This window comes from Apostichopus japonicus, chromosome 15 (genome assembly GCF_037975245.1).
Source record: "Apostichopus japonicus isolate 1M-3 chromosome 15, ASM3797524v1, whole genome shotgun sequence".
Classification (NCBI taxonomy): Eukaryota; Metazoa; Echinodermata; class Holothuroidea; order Aspidochirotida; family Stichopodidae; genus Apostichopus; species Apostichopus japonicus.
The window spans coordinates 26,536,082-26,556,675 of NC_092575.1; the positions used below are offsets into that span (position 1 = coordinate 26,536,082).

The window sequence follows — 20,594 nt, forward strand, 5'->3', positions numbered from 1 at the left end:
TAATTTTTTTTACATGTAGAAGGGAAAAGGTAATACATGTTAATGTGTGCAAAATTCTCCTATTGAGGGTAACTTGTCGGTTCATTTGGCAGAGCCCCATGTGGTCTTCTGTATGTTGTTAATCAAAGAAGAGATAACTAAGGAGCATATAAGAGGGTGAAGACTGCCAGATTTTTTAATTTCGTGTAACTACTACATCACTGACTGATCAAACTAGCATACCCATTTTTCCAGACGTTCAGACGTAAGCGATAAAGTACATCTGATGAGTCATGAAGATTAACATATTAAATGAATATTTAAGGCTGTAGAGAAATACTGAACCAGTAACAAGTAACCAGATAGCTATATATGATTAACACCCTAACTCTGACGTAAATACCTGAATACAGTGACCGTTTGTAACCCCTTAGAAAAAACTTGCATTCACGAAGCAAAGACATTTTTGTATTAATATTATATTGTTGATTCAATACTCATATTCATAATAGGGAAGAAACCCCCAGGCAATGTCTGGATCCGCCTTGAAGAATACGTTTGTCTTGTCATTGTTTAATATGTTTGTTACAACTTATAGCTAATGGTGAATCACATTGACAACTAAATGGAAAACGTAAAGTCATTGAAACCCATAGCAAGGTGCACGCTAGTCTGCTGGGCAGGATGTGAAAGATTGCGTGGGCAATCACAACAGAAAGTGACAATGACCTATATATGTAAAGCCAATGCAGACTTCACTATACTTAATTCCTTTTGAACGATCTGTATCAGAGCCAGCTGACTCACACAAGCTCCTCTACAGCCTTGAATATAAAATTATACCCTAGAAGACAAGGTACTCTTCGTGTTACCCCCCCCCCCTCCCTCCCCACCCAAATTGTTTATGCAAGTGTAAAGAGAAAAGCCAGTCCTTGTAGTTGATTTTGAGATATTCGTGATGATATTCGATACTACTCACTAGAGAGTGTCATAGCTTTCCTCAATTGCAACCTTTCTGTTTTACTGACGCTCGGTAAGTTTGGCTATGATATATATAGAACAACTAACTGTTTCGGATTGCAAATCACATGTAGTTTAGCCCAATCATGGCTCTTTACGTACTTAGATAAGGCCATACCATGAAATATTCATGCACAGTAATAGACATGAATGGATACTTAATGGTGCCTTCAACTTAGTTCAGATGAGGTCTTGTGTACAGCTTCAGTATAGCGATTGTTCGTATAAACCATATTTCTGGCTAATTATTGTATACCACGTTTATAACCGTTACCAGGGTAATTTATAAACCACTGCTCTGTCACACGTAGAACTTGTAAAGTATAATTGAACCGATACGCCCCACTTCCTCGGCCTTACTAATATCATATCAAATAGATAATTGGATATTATATCAATAATATCAATAAACAATAACCCGAATTATGCATACAGGCGGGTTCCCAGATTGACGTCATAATGCCGAGTTCTCGCTGAGTGGTTCATCCGTGACGGACGAAACGTGTATGTAATCGTCATTGGTTGAAAAGTTGTTTAAATTTGGAGACGGAACTGAATAATGTTCATTCTTCGGCAGCCAGTTTTGTAAGAAGATTAAGGTTTCACAACCTATGCTTTCGACTCTGTCAGATATATCGAACATCTCAATTTGAGAGGTAAGTTGCAAATGGAATTAGATTAATCATATAAATTATCTTTAATAATTTATGTACTTCCATGAAAGTGATATATCAACAGGGTTTGTTGTTTCAAGATTCTTTTAGCTCTTCGATGCTCTTCAATTCTTTATCTTCAGCATAAGAAGGGAGGAAAAGATCCAGGATTTTACAACGGATGGGGAGGGGGGGGGGGGGATTGGGAATGTCTGGTCTGGGGGTCCCTAACCAGAACCAAAAACCTATTAGTTGTCAAATTTGTGCATTCTAAAGCACATTCAGAATATGAAGAGGTGTACGATAAAATGCGAGTAATTCACAGCTTATTTCGTGTAGATAGAAGTGAACGTTTCACAGGTTCTTGTAATCACGTGATTGTTTCATTTTGCAAACTTTATGTTTATCCCTAATGTCGATCCAGGTTATATAAAGATAGAATAAAGTAATATGTTATGTTTTGACTGAGTATATATATTAGTTAAGCTTTACCATTCCAGTATTTTATCAAGCAATTTTGCGGGAAATGTAGAATTTTCGAACAGCTGTATGTTACAAATGTCTTGACATGTTAAGGGGCAGAACATGGCCGGTACAGAATGGGTACAGCATGGGTGCGGAATGGGTAATGTATTGGGACAGCAGCATCAGATGTGAGTTGGCTAACCTCATAGGCGGGGAGGATGTGGAAAGGGTGGATGATAGAAATATACTTTTTTTAGATTACTGTATAATTACATTGGTTACTTTATGTGAACTGGAACAATATCAGTGACGTCATCACTTCGCTAAATTATCTAGAGTCTTTGTGTAAGAAACAAGTGATGTTTGAGTAGTATGAGGGGGACGGGGGGAGGGGCATTGTGAGGGGGAGGAGGGTACCATCTCTCATGCCGCATGTGTTTGTGCGTAAACTATTGATCTGACGTCATACTGCCGATGCAAGCCATGAAGCTTTATCATTATATTGATTTCAGAATGGAGTTGTCCCTCAGCCGAGTAGGGGTTGTGTAAGTATAATAGTACCTTCTCAACGGTAATATAACCCTATTATGCCTGTACTTAAGGGAATGTTATCATATTTTAAGTATGTTATTTATTATGAAAGGATTTATTTAACAAGTAAGGTATTACTCGCAGTAACTGTTTTGTATGTTTAATCGCAAACTTAATCGCAGTGGGCGGAGAAGTATGATTTTTATGATCACACGGAATTTTGCATGGTACGGATAGGCTTGTCCTTCATTTTATGCTTTATTTTGCGAGTAATAAGTACAATTATATAAAAGGAGAAACGAAGAAAATATTAATTTCAATTTCTACACTCACCGAATGTGTTGACGTCACTATGGTGACGTCCCGATCTTAGGAATGTGCTAACATCTCCATTGAAATACACAATGTATGTTATTGCTTTGCAGATCCTTGATTTTTCATCTTTTTATAATTGTAACTTCCGCTTCCGATTGTCTGGACGGATCATGTCGAGATGTGACCCTCGCAGGTAAGTTGCTATATACATATCTTGCTATTCGTCACGCGTAAGGTTATTTGGGATCCATATTGCAACCATGGGGAGGGTGAGGGGGAGCAGGGGGTGGTTGAAACAACAAGAAATAAATGGTCTATGTTTGTATGCTTCTTAAATCCTCTTGCAAGCAGGAACTCGCGAAGAAGCCATCATTGGCTTATCAAAGCCGCAAGCTGACCGAAGTCAGTCTCTTATATTCATAAATTTAACCTAGTGAAAGTGTACCTTAAACTTGGAATGCAAATGGAAATATTCCGGGCACACAGAGTGTAAAGTTTTATTGCATAAGGTGAGTGATAATATAAAATACAGTGTTCGTGACATGTATAGGCCTACCTCTCTGCCTACCGCTTTCGTGTATAGATATAGGCACATGAAACATACATGTGTGTAGCGATTAAGAATACATAGACAACTGTACATTTCTCCGTGGATTATGTTCAAGGGCCGAATTATTTCCACTGGTGAACTATGTCAACACTTTAAAAAGATAGTCGAGGTTGAAATTACAACTTTGTTGGATGAAAAGGGAACATAATCCATTCATACTGTTAAAAGTTTGCATTTTATATTAGGTATCGTTAAAACTCTCGTCATAGATGCATACTGATTTTTTTTTGTTTTTCAAATGTATATCGAATTTGAAAAAAACAACATCAAATGAATTCGAAGTCATTATGGGATCGTTGAACTTCAGATTCATTGAAACCAATATCAGATCCAGGGACAACATCAATTAGGTGAAATGTAAAGCAGAACAGAACAATTTACTATCCGTGTATACAAGTATGACGTCACATCTCTTTGCTTCACGCTCACTTCATTGTACGAACTATAACAATTTCAACTATCAATATCTTGAATACATTTCTGTATAGGATGTGATTGAAACATGTTACTCTTCCAACATTTAAAATAATGTTTTCCGGACCATCTTTTCACAGAAAGATTGGACGCAATCGAGTTAAAAACAACAACAACAACAAGAAAATAACAACAACAACATTTAACATATAGCTGGTAGAGGGTTGCAAGGGAGAGTATGTTACGATTAGGCTTAATTTTGTATTACTTTTAAAATGACAAGACAGTGTGGATGTTATCTTTTTACATAAAATTCGAACCTTTCTATGTTATCTTACCCACTCGCAGAGGAAGAACGTGTCGTTAATCGGTATTTAAGCCGTCCGAACGAGCTTCTCGCCCACTTTTCTAAAGATACGACGTCACTAAGACGTCACAAGAGGTCAGAGAACACTGTTGCAGGTATTGGTGACAATATCCGTAACTTAGAAGATCTATTTAGAGATGTCATCGACTCTGGAAACCCCGCAGAAGAATTGTCGTAAGTTATTTGTGTTTGTTCTTGATTAAATGAGAAAGAATGCCAACCATTATCTATTTGAAAAACGATGCATGTAGTGGACAACTGGCTCAAACAACTGAGAAAAATAAATTGACACTATAACAGTCGGAAGTTTCAATGTTTCTTACAAAAACAAGACTGTATAAACTTGAACAAGTCTAAATTATGACATCATCCGACCACATATACTGGAATCAGTTTTAAAGGTTTTCGTAATTGAAGTACACATGTTTAACTTGTTGAATTCGCTGCAATACGAAAGCTGTTAACATGACGCAATGCAAGCATTATATTTAATGTCGTAACATGACTGCTTACAGTCGTCTTGAAGACATAAAAAGGAAAAGGAATGGAATTGTATAAGTTTTTTTTGTGGCGTTACGACGTCACAGATTGACAAATGGCAACGGTGTTGTTTATGACAAAGATATCTATCTGATAAGGTCTTTGATCTTTGATTCATAAAGGCCTTCTCGTCCTCATTATTTAGCCGTACAATACGGAAACAATAAGCCAATTAAGTAATCAACATATTGTCAATCATGATATAGCTATCATTATATACGTATTGTATGTGAAAGTGAATTGAAGGCCCCGATGGTTGGCAGTACAAACCTATAACGTTAGGTTCGAAACAGCCGGAATATATAAGCAAGTTCTTAATTAATCCTACATCATAATAATGTTGCTTTTTGTGGTTTAGAACAGTGCTCGAAAGTTTGCTTAAAATGCTCCAAATTTTGTGATCAAACTGCACACGATCCTCTAAAATGTTTGAAGATAAAGCTAGCCATTCACTGTGTCAATCATTACTATATATGGTTAATCCACTGTCCGTGGAAGTAAAACTTGTATGCCCTATACTCCACTGTATGAATCTATAACGTTAGGTCGCAATTAGATTCGTTATAATTCGCCGACTGTAGTGTTTGTCCGTATAGTCATTATGTAGTGTGCTACCTAAAAACACTAAATCTATATGCAACTGGAGCACGAGATGATTGGAATGATCACTGAAAAGTAGAACCTAAAAGTAGACACACGATCTGTCTTGTTTTTTCTTGTTACTATTTTTATATACGTCCTAGCCCGAAAAATGTTGTCCAAAAAAAGCTTGTTGTTCTTATAACACTAATCATTGAAAGTCCTTCAAGAATCCAAAAAACAAAGTCTATGTTATCGATCCAATAATTTCTATGTTATTGATCCAATTATTTTAATGTTATTGATCCAACTGTTTCTATGTCATATAGTGTAGGGAATGTATACCCACTCTGTATCCTCACGACTTCAACACACCTCTTCCCCCCTCCCACAAAGAAAAGATTTAGTAAAAAAAGTGCATAATGAAGCTAAAATGCATTTGATTAGCAACGTTATGATTGGTACACCATTCGATAGTTGGAAATCAAACAATATAAAAACGCGACCACATTTGCAGGTTCCTTGTTTAGTTTTAAGAAACTTCCCCCTTAGATTTTTTTCTTTCTATGAAACTATTGTCACGTTCCCCGAAGCAGGATGTGTCAAACCTTGCGGAGACAAAAAACCTATTATATGCAAAACGGAACCTAAACCCAAAACACAGATCAAATACATGGAAGGAACCAAAAAATAAATAAAAAATACCCAGAAAAGTAGAAACGTGACATGTTAAGTTCAGCACCTTCGACAATTTAACTATACCTCAGATTGACTCCAACCGAAGTCAGTCATGGTGACGTCATTTTAACCTCAACCACGATTAATTTAGTAGGATTTATTGTTTGAACCGTATTCCACAAATTGAAGGGTTATACGAAGTCAGAAGGTTTCTCAAGCATTCACGGTGAGGTATAATCGGTTTATGATGTGGAAAAAGTCTCCATTTACAATTAATACATTTTCTACGCAGCTCGTCAAAAGCCTAAAATGGTCTTAACGTTGCATCAATGTCCATGCCCTCACACATCCCACATGTATAATTATTCAACAACTACAAGACACAACAACATGAAACCTGCTGTAGTATATCTACAAAAACAAAACTGCGCCATTTATAAATGGTGGAGAACGAATCTAACACAACGAACAGAAATGTGGTCAACTTGATTCTGATAAAGTCACAATTTCAACTGTTAGTGACAATTTTCGTGACTAGTTTCCCCGTTACACTCTCCCCTGCTCAATTTAGACTGCTGACTGAAATTTCGACTGAAACTGATGATCTTTGCGATGATCTAGATCTTCAAGAACCTTTACCGTATACCTGTGATGCATCGTCAAGGTACAGGACTGCAGATGGATCATGTAATAACCTTTTGAACCCCCCATGGGGAAAGTCGTCGTATCCAGTCAGAAGGGTATTTGGAGCCAATTACATCGATGGTGAGTCATTTCAACAAACCTTTAATACAGTTTTACTATAAATGTAGAGAGGAAAATTAAGGTTGAACGACTATACGAATCATGTACACCTATAGACTTCATAGTAAGTATGTAGGTGAATATACTGGCTTGTAGACCACATATACTCTTGTAGCGGTATTAGTATGGATATATAAAAGAGTAACCTCCTGCTTCTTGCTACATTTTAGGTATTTCTGAGTTCTGCTCTGGAGAGGTAGCACAAAGCGGAAATGGCAACGGCAACGGGAACAACGGAAACGGCAACGGAAACAACGGAAACGGCAACGGAAACGGCAACGGAAACAACGGAAACGGAAACGGAAACAACGGAAACGGCAATGGGAATGGCAACGGGAACGGCAACGGAAACGGAAACGGCAACGGAAACAACGGAAATGGCAACGGCAACAACGGAAACGGCAATGGGAATGGCAATGGCAATGGCAACGGAAACGGAAACGGAAACGGCAACGGCAATGGCAACAGTTGTAACCTTCCAACTGCCAGAGAGGTCTCTGCCGCAGTTGCTGAATGTGACGTTGTCTTTAACCCAATTAATCCCACACAACTGGTTATGCACTTTGCACAATTTGTTGATCACGATCTTGTCCACGTTCCTGTCGAAGAGGGTAAGTTTTAATTATGCAATTTGAGGTATTAAGATTAAACCGTCCTACTAGTGGAGGGGGGGGGGGGGTGGCGACGTCCAATGAAAGAATTGGTACTGACTGGTAACCCTTAAAACTTTACCCCAACCAATGATGTCCACATTTGAGTTGCGTACATAACCGAAATGGGTCTGCGAGAAAACAGGTTACTGGAAGTTTATTGACCATCCACCACCAACCCCTTCCCAACCCCCAATTCGACGAAGCTAAAGCTCATTTTGTATTTGACTCAATGGCTTAAAAACATTTCCCTTGACTCATTTTTAACATATAAACATTAGCTTATGACTTATAGGCAACAAAATGATATGTGGCACTTTGTTGCATGCAAAATTTATTCACGTAGTAATATTTTGTATCCAAATTGGTTGATCTTCGACAAAATCAAATAACGGTTATTTATGCTGAAACTTTTCACTTCAGATTATTGTGCATATTCGAAGCCTAATGTTCATAATGTGTCATATTTATGTATTATTATACATCCATCGTCGTGTGGGTAACATTTTACCAACTTATACCTCAATAAGATTACGAGCGAAAACCCAAGAAACATAACAATATATGACATTAGCTCTATATTAAACCATCAAGTATGTTATGATTACTAACAGTCGTGATTAAGAACAGGGACTATTTTGAACTTAATTTCGCCCATATCATCCTTAATTTACTAGTCGAATGCAGTGGGTGTGAAGAAAACTCTATTTGTGCACCTATCGGCGTTCCAGACGATGACCCTGTCTTCGGAATTCTTGATTGTTTGGGATTTAAAAGATCACGCCCTATACTCGATGCTGACTGTGGAGTTGAAACGAGGAATCAAGAAAACCAGATTACGTCATACTTGGATTCTTCCAACGTTTACGGATCTTGCGATGAAGTAGCTATAGAACTAAGAGATTACACCGGAGGTAAAAAAATAAATAAAAAATAAATATTGGCGAAGTATCCCTGAAAAGTCATTAATATTGCCAACAAATATGTAAAACATTCAGATAATGGTCACATATGATCAAGTTTCAACAAGCATTTTTACTGCCGCTCTTAATTTTTATTTTTATTTTTTATTTATTTTTTTTTACACTGAAACTTTTCTATTTTAACACTCCTGAATAGATGTGACAAAAATCGATGAATCAGAACCTCAAAAAATTGAAAAAAAAAGTACCTTTTATCGTTCTACAATTTCTGGCCAATACTGATATCACTAAACCTGCGTCGTTGTTCAACCGTTCTGCAATATTAAGGTGACATTCAACGACAGACCGTCAATTGCTGAAAATATATGGTACTTTAAGGCCACCGTACTGACAACAGATATGATGAAATCGGGCATAAGGTTGACATTTGAGGGACAGTTTCTTTTTCTCTTCTGATTTTCAGGGTAAAATTCAGTATGAAACCTCCTCTGCATGTTGTTGCGGACAAACACATGATTCTAACTAAGAAAACAATGTCTAAGGTTTATATGATGGGTGTCTGTCTCAATTTTACATGACTTACATTGTAAATCTAGGCTATATACAAGTGTAGAACGTAACAGTCCAAATGTGCGATGCAGCTTTAAGTACTAATGGTCTATACATGACGAAATCATGATCATCGATGTATGTAACACTTCTTATGCATGCATGTATACATGTATGTTGTCTGTGTTTCGGTCAAGCCCCCCCCCCCCCCCTCCTTATCTTATGCTCCCTGAAGTTACATGGGTGCCTTCAGATAGAGTGTATTTAATTGATCATTCAAAAAATATATGTTGTATGATTGTATCCTTCCTTGTTGATATGCATAACTTATACAAAAGAAACCTTGGTTTCTTGTGTCGATCACTTGGGTCATCCGTGACCTAATTTAGGCTTACTTAAACATTGCAGATAAGAAAGTTCTTGGCTAGAACAGGATTCGAACCCTGAGATATCACATAAATAAATATATATATATATATATATATATATATATATATTATATATATATATATATATATATATATATATATATATATATATATATATATATATATATATATATATATAAGACCTCTAGTCCATTAATTCAGCTCAACTATATTTAAAACTGATGTTTTATTTTTATTTTTCTTCCTGCTTTGTGTTTTCCTGATTGGGATAGGTCAGTTGAAAGTTGACCTCTCACCAATCGATCAAGGTCATTTGCCCGTCCTTCCTCCGGATGAGACCAACACGGATTGCTTCATCTTAACAGATGTGAATCTGTGTGGTAAAGGGGGCGACCTGAGAGCTGCAGAACAACCTGGTCTGACCTCAATACACACGTTGCTAGTAAGGGAACATAATCGCGTGGCGAATGAGCTGAGTACCCTGAACGCTGCATGGACGGACGAACAGTTATATCAAGAAACCAGGAAGATTGTGAACGCTATGTACCAACATATCATCTACAATGAATTTCTACCTATAATACTCGGCAAAGATCTGATGCAGGACTATGATCTTAATGTTGGCTTGACATCCCCATATCTAGGATACGACAGTACGGTAAGGAACAATTCCACGAAAGTCAACGCAAGAATCACATAATTGTTTATAAATACAACAACAACTTAGTTAAAAAGATAAATAGTTAAAGATAAACACACCAGGAATAGAAACCCCGGATCTTGTGACTCATACCGCAGTACCATACCACAGTAACTCTATACTTGTGTATGAATGCGTAAAAACTGGCTTTGTATACCTGTTAATGAGGGCGTATTTCCCAAGTGTTATAATATATATATATATTTATATATATATATAAATGTATATATATATATATTTATTTATTTGGTTCCTCTTTTTTATCAATGATAGAGAGCACATTTGATCTGTCTGTCCACAATTAATACTGCACTTGCCACCCACCCACTGAAAAGTGTCCTTCATCTTTATAACGGGGTCGCTTCAATTTATGTTTATCGGAACCATTCATGAGACCGTTTATTGGTAAGTTTTATATCCAGCTATATGGTAAATACTTTGTTTTCCTTTTCCTTATATTGCTGGCAGATCGATGCAACCATCGGAAACGTTTTTGCTACCGCTGCGTTCCGTTTCGGTCACAGCTTCGTGCCAGCTTCTCTCAAACGAGTCAACTCTGCATTTGTTGAATATGATCCAATCTTCACCAGGGAGGCGTTCTTTAACGCAACCTACGTTTTCGATTTCGTTAATGGTGGCCTAGATGCAATTTTACTCGGGATGATCGACGAAAAACTATTGAAAATAGATCGTCATTTCAGTAAAGATATTCTCCACTTCCTGTTCGCGTCAACGGATGCCAAGTAAGTTATAATGATTTCAGTCAAGATAATCTAGTGACAAGAGAGAGGTGGAAATAGAGAGATGAAGAAGAAATAAAGTTTTGTTTCGAATTCAAATCCCTCATAATGTTTGTCTATAAATTTCATTACCACATGATCAACGTGCAGTATATAATTAACTTTTTGCCTCAATTGGAAGAATTAACTCAAGGATTTCTTTGGAAAGCTTTACATGTGATTAATATTAATATGAAGTGTAAATGAGCGTCGAAATGTTAAGGATCGTATGTATTATCCTTACCGGCTGATGCTCCTTCTCGTAGAGCTCTTGTGTTGAAGCCTGTTCCAACCTTTTCCCTTTCTTTTGACGCGAGTATTAACAACATATTGCAGACAAATGTTGATTACTGGGCATATATAGTTAAAAAAAACTCTTTGAATTGATTTTGCTGATTTCTAATGAGTATATTGAGTAAATACTAAGTGTTTAACTGAATGAAAATCTTATTTTATCAGTTTTAAGTAATGCTCGGTAAATTTTGGTAGAAATTGACGAAGAAATGATACTGGAAAAAGTGCTATTCATCAAAAGGAAAACGCTTTTTAATCGTTGGCATATATATTATGTTAATATTTACATTGTTCTGTTGTACCCTAAACTGAACAGCTTTGGAATGGATTTAGTATCTTTGAATATTCAACGAGGTCGAGACCATGGATTGCCAACTTATGCCGAGCTTTTTAGCCATTGCCACGGGACTGAACTGTTGTCTTTCAGCGATTTGACCTACACACCTTACAACGTTAAGACGAGTCTCCAGGGTGTTTACGCGTGAGCATTTTACAATCACTTTCTTTTTCCTTGTATTCTTTTACCATCTCGCACCAGAGAGGCTTCAGTAAATAATGAATACATTATTAGGCGCTATCTCTTTTGTCGAATCTGGGCACTTATATTGCTTAAAGAATCAGTTTCACGATATAGCCACCACCTTTCCGTTTCCTTAGTGATATTTTTGAAATGAAAGAAAGAAGTAAGAAAGATGTAATTAGTTTTTAGAATTTTCATTTTAATTGACTCCGTTAACTTTTCCCTTAGCAACGTTAATGATATTGACGCTTTCATTGGGCTTGTGACCGAGGAGCCAATAGAGGGCGCTGCAGTTGGGCCTACGGCAGGTTGTATCATTGCTCATCAATTTCATGCTTTGAAATATGGCGATCGGTTTTGGTATGAGGATACGATGGGAGACCAGGCATTTTCAAGTGGTACGTTATAGGCACATGTTTGATATTGAATGTTTCTTACGATCAATTAACGGATTTTAATAATTTTGCGTTATTGAATGCGTCAGTAAGTCCTGCTTTCTTGAACCTAAAACTAATATTGTAATTAATGGGATCAAGAAAGGAGAAATGTTTGTCTATATTACACGATAATTTGAATATCAGATTGCAGCGTTGTTGCAACCTGTGTTATCGCATATATATATATATATATATATATATATATATATATATATATATATATATATATATATATATGGTAGCAAGCTGTGTGTGTATTTTCTGGGATCGATGGTGGTGTCTAACACTTCTGTTACACCTCATTCGAAACTAGGTCAGATTACCGGCATTAGACGTTTCTTTTTGGGCGAGTCTTCACACACTTTAAGCACACTCTTGTAAAGATACTTAACCTTTGTGTTTTTTGTTCGTTTTAAATAGAACAATTAGAGGAGATCAGAAAATCGACCTATGCTCGTCTATTATGTGACAATATAGCGACTATGGGTACTGTGCAACCTTATGCATTCTTAATGGAGCCAACAACTTTTGAACCAACGTAAGTCATTTTCCATTGTTTTGCTTTCTCACTTAGTCTATGTTTCGTTTTATATCATAATACTTAATCAAAGAACATTAATCCTCTCCAGAAAGATCAAACAAAACAAATTCACAATGCAAAACTTTGCAAACAACTGCCCCCCCTACACCCATCGGCACGCACTCACACAACGAGACTGATGATAAACACATACATGTATTAGTGAGGTTATAGCTTGCACGCGTCTTTGGTTTGAGTAAGCAGAGCCAGTGGCTTAGGAAGGTACTTTTGAGTGGTGGGGTTGAAGGCTGATGGCCGACCTGGGGGAGGGGTCTAATGGGAGGGTGTGCCCCTCCCCTTTGGATTTTTTTTGCATTTCCAGGTGGCCTCAGATGCAATTTGGTGCAATATAGCACACTTCAACACCCACTCCATTTTGTAAATAATTTTGCATTTTCACCTGGCCTTAGATGCAATTTGGTGCTCCAAATGAGATTTTTTCTGCCAAAATGTTCTGAGTAAAATGACGAATGTTGTTATCATTTATTGAGAAATGAAAAAGGGGTTTTCCCCCTTGCGAAGCGGGGGGGGGGGCGGAATGATACTTCCGCTCCCATATTTTTCACTGGGGGGGGGGATTAAAAGGGGTCTAAAGATAACATTAAAATTATATATCACACGACTGGTACTATGTTGAAAAGAATACCTTTTCCATCTAATCATTTAATCTTTTCCTTCATTCAACTAAATTTTATTGTCGCTTTCTTGTTGCTAGTTTCCTTTAAAGTATTCTTGTTCGGTCCGGATTCGAATTTCCCTTAAGTTATTTTCACTCCCCGCACCCGTACCTACCCCTTTATCCCCATCCGTACCCCCACCAGAGCCACCATCCGAGCCCCCATCCCGTCTTGCCTATGACGAAACTAGTAAACATTCGAAAGGATATGCATTGATTTATCTTCACATTTTTTTTTCTACCTCTTTTTATATCGCAGAGATTACATCTCATTTGTCGATTTCAGCCGAAATGAAATATATCCCCGCAGTGACGGTAGCCTTCCTGGTTTTAATAATCTAAGGGTTGCGTGCTCGAATTCGTACGCAATCCCGAATTTGGACTTAGCCGCATGGGATACATCACCTTAAATTAGCAAAATGATAACCAAACAATATCGTGTAAGAAAATTTCTAAGAAAATGCATTTTGTATAGTTTTACATAGTTTACTAAATGACTGACTTCGGTACATATTTTAAAAGTCAATTTTAACCAACATATAAACATGAAGTCATTGACGGAAAATCGGTCATATCTCCTTAAATATTTTTGCCTATGAAATAATATTAACTTACGGACAGCATCTATAGTCTTACTTAATTACACAACCAAACTTTCATCTTTTGATCCTCCTGTGCATAGGCGTAGGAGGCAGGGGGGCTGGGGGGGGGGGGCTGCAGCCCCCCCAACCAAAATTTTTGGTGAAAATTCGGGCAATATGCTGAGAATTTTTCGGGCACCTACTGAAAGAAGAAAAATTTGCAGTTGTGTTTTTCAATTTTTTGTGTGAAAATTTGGGCAATATGCTGAGAATTTTTCGGGCACCTACTGAAAGAAGAGTAATTTGCAATGTGTTTTTCAATAGTTAAACTGATATTGTTATTAACGTTATTATTGTAACGACTTCCCCAATAATTAAAACCAATATGGAAGGGTAATAACACGGAAAATATAACCAAAATTTTTCGCGCGCTACGCGCGTTCAACATCTTAATGTGCATATCATATAGTATTCATCGGTTAGTGGCATGTGAATGTAATAACCAATTAACGACTATATATGATATGCACATTGACATGTTGAACGCGCGAAAAATTTGGTTATATATTTCGGGCAAGTCGTTACAGCCCCCCCCCCAAATCAAATTAGGCTCCTACGCCTATGCTCCTGTGTTGTATTGAGTGAGATTATATTAAGGTAATATTTGTAAACGTTTGTTAATGATTCTTCGCTCTGTAAACTAACCATTTTGAAAAGATATATGAAAGAAAAGGAAAAAAAAAAGGATTTCAAAAATTGCTGTTAACCGTAGACAATTAGAGTAAAAGTACAGTCAATTAGATATACACATCATTTTTAACTAATTAACTGGTACTCGCCTTTACCAGTAACTGTTACTGGTAATGCTGAGTACCCGTTAATCAGTTAAAACTGATGTGTGTTATAATTGCTTAGCATGTGTTATATTTCTCAACAGTTGCTTCGGAGGACTAACAAACAGAAAATACTAAACACACAATCCGATATGCAACAATGATTGACTGGACTAACCAGACTACTCTCAAGGTTTCGCCAATAATTTCGTCCTTATTTTAAAAGAAAGTGGATGTAACTTTACTGCAAAACTTTTAATTTTTGATCCATCTTTAGTCAAACATGGGGACAGTTGTTTAGACTCATAACCAGTCATTAGATGAAACAATCTTTGAGTAATGTATTCGTCTGTCTGTAACTTTTACACAGTAGCATCTGATGACAAGTCTTAACGTGTTACGGTGTTATAACATACTTCAGTTTATACTGATTAACGGTTGCCACTTATTCACAGTATACAAACTGATCAAGCCATGATATTGAGGGCAATAACTGTTTGTAAACGTTTGCCTTTGCTTAGTTGCTCCCGGGGGAAGGGGCTTTTGGTAGAAGAAGGAAGTAATACAATGAGGTTTAACCGATAAACCATAATTTGTTTGAAGATTAATCAAGGGGAGTTGCAGCGGTGGGGTGGGGATGTTAGAATTTGCAAGGGAACAAATGGGTTACTAAGTAGATAAAAATGACAGAGACGTTGTTGACGTTATCTTTTCATTTATTATTAAGAAAACCACAATTATATAATATAACGTATTTTGAGTATATTGCTCAGTTTGGCACTTATGTATTTGACATATGGGTACAGTAACCTTTTTTACACTTTTGCTTGAACGTTAAAATAAAGTATTGCTACTATAAAATTAAATGTGATATTAATCTGTATATTTGTTCATGAATAAATCCAGTATGTTTAACAACGAGGTTGTTGCCAATTTTCTATCCTTGTAATGTGCCAATCTGTCCTGTAAGAAGAAGTTGTAAACTCACTCCGGAGAAAAACACAGCCCGAAAACGCAAAGTTGTACCCATGCATGTTCGCCGTCAAGAATGTTTCCTCCACCGAGGCTATACCTCACACGAAGCTATACTTGTCCCTCATTCCCGGTCAAAGCCCCCTCCCCCAGCCCCGCCTACGCCCCGCCCGCCCCGCCCGCCCCGCCCGTCCCCTTCCCCAGGCGAAGTGGTCATTCCCAGTGTAGTGAGATCGTAACAAGGCACGACTTATTAGCTTTTAGTCAAAATCTTGCAAACCGGTCATTTTGGTATGTTCCAGGGGAGACTTTCGGTAGAAGAAGGAAGTTTACTCCAATGAGGTTTAACCGATAAACCATAATTTGCTTAAAGAATAATGAAGGGCAGTTGGAGGGGTGGGGTGCGGGGTGTAAGAATTAGAAAGGGAACAAATGGGTTACCAAGTAGATAAAAATGACAGAGACGTTGTTGACGTTATCTTTTCATTTATTATTAAGAAAACCACAATTATATAAAAAATAAAGGTTTTTTGAGTATATAGATCAGTTTGGCACTTGTAATATATTGAAACTAATGGAAATTACTACGTATTGAAAAAAAAAAGAAAGAAGAAAAGCGTAGAACTATTCGAAGGACCCAAAGTTAATTGACATAAAATAAAATTGCTTGAAAAAAACCTAAACGTCGGAGACTAAACCTCCACGCGTCGGTGATCTCATACGTCTACCTTAGCGTTAAGCTGTTAGCGTGGATTGAACCTGACAAAGGGTAACATTATATTCAGGACACTAATTCATTATGTAGGTTTTAGATCAATCATGGATAGAGCACAAGTAGAATAGCCATAGGAGATGTGATACTTTCGTGCAGTTTTGACCAGGGCGCAGCCATCTTTTATATTTTTATATTTTAGGAGGGGAGAGTGGGGGGCGGGTCAAGTAGTCAGTTGTCCAGGGGAGGATCTATAGGGAGAGGTGTCCCCCTCGCAATTGAAACATGTTGTTGAAATGGAGGGTATTTGAATACAAAATGGTGTTATATTTTTGCAACTTTTCAGACAATTTTCGACTGTTAATTTGTACCGCATATATATGTTATACATTGATACTGTACACTATGACTCTTAAATTTAAAACTGTCTGTCGGTGGGGAGAGGATTGAGGCGGGGAGGGTGGGGGTATTATAATTTGAGGGAGGCCTATTTGTGGCTGTGCCCATGGATTTAACAGGTTATCTTCGCAACTTTACAACCCTTGACGATGAATGTGAAGCAGGATGGCTGATTATAGTTCAGGCAGGCTGGTTGAATCACAACATGAACTATAGTTGAACAATGGACTGTATTCTGATAGTCCATTGTATAAGTGGCGCAACAGATTTTTAAAACTTCATAAACTTAGTAAACTAGAAAATTGCTTACATTTTGCTTCCGTAAATCTGTCGAAATATGTGAAATATTGTTATGGATGACTTCCAACTTTTAATACGTTTCCCTGCATGGAGTGAACTCGTTTGCTAAGTTTTCCAATGACCAGTTATGCCTTTACGTTACTTTTCCAAACATTCCGTTTCCAGACGGGCAAATCGGTCACTTTGCTTAGCTTATTGTTGTACAAGAATGATACATAAATAATGACAATTCTGTGTATATATGTAGATGCTTTCCGCATGCTGTTATAGATGTTTCCCTTAAAATAACTATCTCTCTCATTCATTCTTGCCCGACACCCCCTTTTTCCATGCCCTGATTTGTGCCCCTTGGGATCATGCCCCTATGGTGCACAAACAAAACTGTTTTATATTCTCGTTTTGTATTTAGTCTTGTAACTCCAGTTTATATGTTGTACGTACTAACATGTACTAATATTTACAATTCGGTTTTCACGTTTGTTTCTTTCCAAGGCCATAGATGTACCCTTGGTATGGCATTAACATTGTCACAACGGACCAATTTATTCGAAAAACCGGGAAGGGAACCATCCGTTGCTGGGAAATTCTCCGATTGGCTGAATTCAGCGAAGGAGCGGTATATGCTGTAAATATAACGGGAACAAGTAATTATTGAGTGATTATTGTGTTAATTAACCGGCTGAGGCTGAAACAATTATGCTAATATATATATATATATATATATATATATATATATATATATATCTTTATATATATATTGTTAACCTTGAGTGAGCAAAGCTTTATTAATTTTTAACCAGAAAAAACCCGGAATTTTCGAATAATATAAAGTGCGTTACGCTTACGTAAATGTCTAAGCAATTGGTTACCTTTTATTATGACAACACAGTTCAACTAAGTTTAATAACATAGGGCTTTTTTTCAGCGAACAATACTTTTTATATTTCGCAATTTTTTGTATTTATCTCCTTTGTTGTGTTCATATAACCTAATGCCAGGTTCAACAATATTGTTACGGTTGTAGCATTTACTATTCCTGTTCTACTATTAATCATTGCATCATTGTACGAGAAATTCTCATGGATTTTAACCAGTAAGATTCTAAACACCTTGTATTACGTATTACCCAAGAATAAAGTACTACTTAGTATTTTTCATGAACAGGTTAAAAACGGTTAAGAAAAGGGGAACTTTGCAGAAACTACCAGTATTATCCTTTTACACAAGGACAACCTATATGGTACATATTCAATAACGTCTATTTTGGGACGCCTTGCACCAATATTAGATCAACTGAAATCGGTATAACACGGTTTGTATATGCCATAGTCTTACAGAATAGAAATCAGTTCTAAACTAGGCAACTCAGTCGCTTTGATTGCTGAGCATGAGAACCTCGAAATTATCATTTTAAACTAGTAACCTAGACTTCTATTGTGTGTAAACTGCACTCTGAGTGGTATATTTGTACCTAAATTTAAAGGTACGTTTTGCACAAAAACATTTCAAGCAGGTATCTGTGTTATTTTATAAATGCAAAGTCAATACTATAATCTCATAAAATAAAAGTTTGTTAACTTGACTAATCCGAAAAGTTTGAAATTTTAGGTATGCTTTTTGTAAAAAAAAAAATCCCTTTCTAAAATGGTAACACTTATAACTCGTTTCTAAGCGCTCATTCTAGAAGAGAACATTAGTGATGATCAATTGTAAGCCAAAAACGAACCAATCCAAACACAGGCTTACAGTCTGTAGCAAGAAACTGTTTCAAATACCTTACAAATACCACGGCTACGATCTCTCTCAAAAATGCACGTTCATTTTTTTGTGACAAATTCTAGGAGAGGGTATCTTAGTGGTGAATAATTTCTGTAGTCTTATAGTTTGAATAAGATGTAGTCTTGACTTACCAATTCTTCGACGAACTATCGGACAGGCGGAACACGTAAGGCTGAATAAATTTAGCTGAATAGGTATTGTCGCAAATTAACCGCGCCAACGTCGACTTCTTTATCTCAGTGAGTTGCTCTGAATATAAAAAAAAAAATTGAATTTTATTTTTATTTTAAAGCAAAGTTGTGTAACTTTCCCTGTGTCAACGTGCAGTATCCGCCATTAAATAAATTTAGTTCCCACCGCAAGAAAGGATTTTCATTAAAGCAACGATCCACAATTCCAAAAATGCATCATCATTGGTATGTGTGGTATAATTGTGATGTACCCCACCCCTATCTCCACCCCCATAGCCACGATCACCAATGCAATCATCATCATTGATGTGTGTGGTATTCTTGTGATGCACCCTCATACCCCTATCCCTACACCCTACACCCCATAACCCACCCCACCCCATACCCCAATACCACCACCCATACCCCACCCCCATACCCCACCCCATACCCCCATCCCTATAGCCCCACCCCATACCCCACCCCTATACCCTCATCCCTATAGCCCATAGACTTGATCAAGTTTAAATTAATATGACATCATCTTGTCCCAAATTAGCAACTTTTTAAGTTTTAAGTTATTTACGTCAACATATGTAAAAAAAAAATCGCCAATTGCAGACGATAACATATTTATGTATTTTGTATCCCTAACATAAAATTAATTTCACACTGCTATGGATGAAAACAACCGTAGTATTTTGTTCTTGTCAAAAAGCTCTCCCGTGAGGGTGAAAAAAAAGCAGCATATAATGCCGTGAGGAATCAAAGATATTTATGGCACCTGCAGGCTTATATCTATTTTCGAAACGCCTATTAAATAAAGTCCGAGCATCGTGATACAGATAAGAATCTAAGGATTTTTTTGATAAATTCTATAAATTATTTGCTTATTATAACTTATATAAAACGGTAAATACCAGTAGAGTTTTCACTTAGCACAGCTCCAAATAAGCTCTTTAGATTCAACTGCATGGTTAATATCCAGCATAACTTAGTTGATCGTAAGAGACGTCGAATTTCAAATGAATTCATGTTTTAATACTCTTTTCGTATAGTAATGTTTGTTTGTTTGTAAATGTTTGTTTCAGTACAAACTATAGTGACATACCTGTTAGCTAGCGCTCTCTATATGCTTCAGAAATATGTATTATGGTGTAGGTAAATTTTTTAAAAAGCGCTTAAATAAAAGTATATTTAAATTGTTAATAGAAATATAATTACCCTTATTGAATGCTCCGGGACCTTCAAGGTTTTCGTACCAAAATCGATCGCCAAATTTCACCCTGTTGAATTCCCTGGCGACGAGGCACGATGAAGTAGGGCCTTGTAAACCGCCGGGAATTGGTGTCTCGGCGAAGGAACCAACGAATAGATCTATATCGTCTGGGTGACT

The 20,594-nt window shown here is 36.9% G+C and overlaps 2 protein-coding genes across 4 annotated transcripts in view; one reads left to right on the forward strand and one right to left on the reverse strand.

The window, feature by feature from the left end:
- The first annotated feature begins 1,507 nt into the window (after window positions 1-1,507).
- LOC139981256 (salivary peroxidase/catechol oxidase-like) lies at window positions 1,508-15,804 on the forward strand. Of its 3 annotated transcripts, none has more exons than XM_071993492.1 (14): window positions 1,508-1,655; window positions 2,630-2,662; window positions 3,074-3,156; window positions 4,336-4,528; window positions 6,723-6,916; window positions 7,126-7,253; window positions 7,344-7,566; window positions 8,283-8,519; window positions 9,739-10,124; window positions 10,635-10,909; window positions 11,556-11,720; window positions 11,988-12,157; window positions 12,617-12,734; window positions 13,712-15,804. In XM_071993492.1, exons 2-14 carry the CDS (start codon window positions 2,631-2,633, stop codon window positions 13,860-13,862), a joined length of 2,355 nt encoding a protein of 784 aa, XP_071849593.1. In that variant the 5' UTR covers window positions 1,508-1,655; window position 2,630; the 3' UTR covers window positions 13,863-15,804. The 3 variants fall into 3 exon arrangements, with proteins under 3 accessions (XP_071849593.1, XP_071849594.1, XP_071849592.1); XM_071993493.1 differs by having other exon boundaries at window positions 7,126-7,166; window positions 7,281-7,566; XM_071993491.1 differs by having other exon boundaries at window positions 7,126-7,566.
- Window positions 15,805-16,304: 500 nt separating this feature from the next.
- LOC139981260 (salivary peroxidase/catechol oxidase-like) overlaps window positions 16,305-20,594 on the reverse strand; it is a 29,880-nt gene continuing 25,590 nt past the window's right edge. Inside the window, exons 11-13 of the mRNA XM_071993498.1 lie at window positions 20,423-20,592; window positions 19,160-19,277; window positions 16,305-17,872 (exon numbers count right to left, since the gene is read on the reverse strand). Of these exons, the coding sequence (XP_071849599.1) occupies window positions 17,707-17,872; window positions 19,160-19,277; window positions 20,423-20,592 (454 nt within the window). The 3' untranslated portion in view covers window positions 16,305-17,706. The remainder of the gene's footprint in view (window positions 17,873-19,159; window positions 19,278-20,422; window positions 20,593-20,594) is intronic.

Coding starts and splice junctions, on each gene's coding strand:
- LOC139981256 (XM_071993491.1), top strand. CDS start 2,631: ATGGAGTTGTCCCTCAGCCGAGTAGGGGTTGT. Junction 7,567..8,282: donor CCACGTTCCTGTCGAAGAGG/GTAAGTTTTAAT, acceptor TTAATTTACTAG/TCGAATGCAGTGGGTGTGAA. Junction 10,910..11,555: donor TTCGCGTCAACGGATGCCAA/GTAAGTTATAAT, acceptor TAAACTGAACAG/CTTTGGAATGGATTTAGTAT.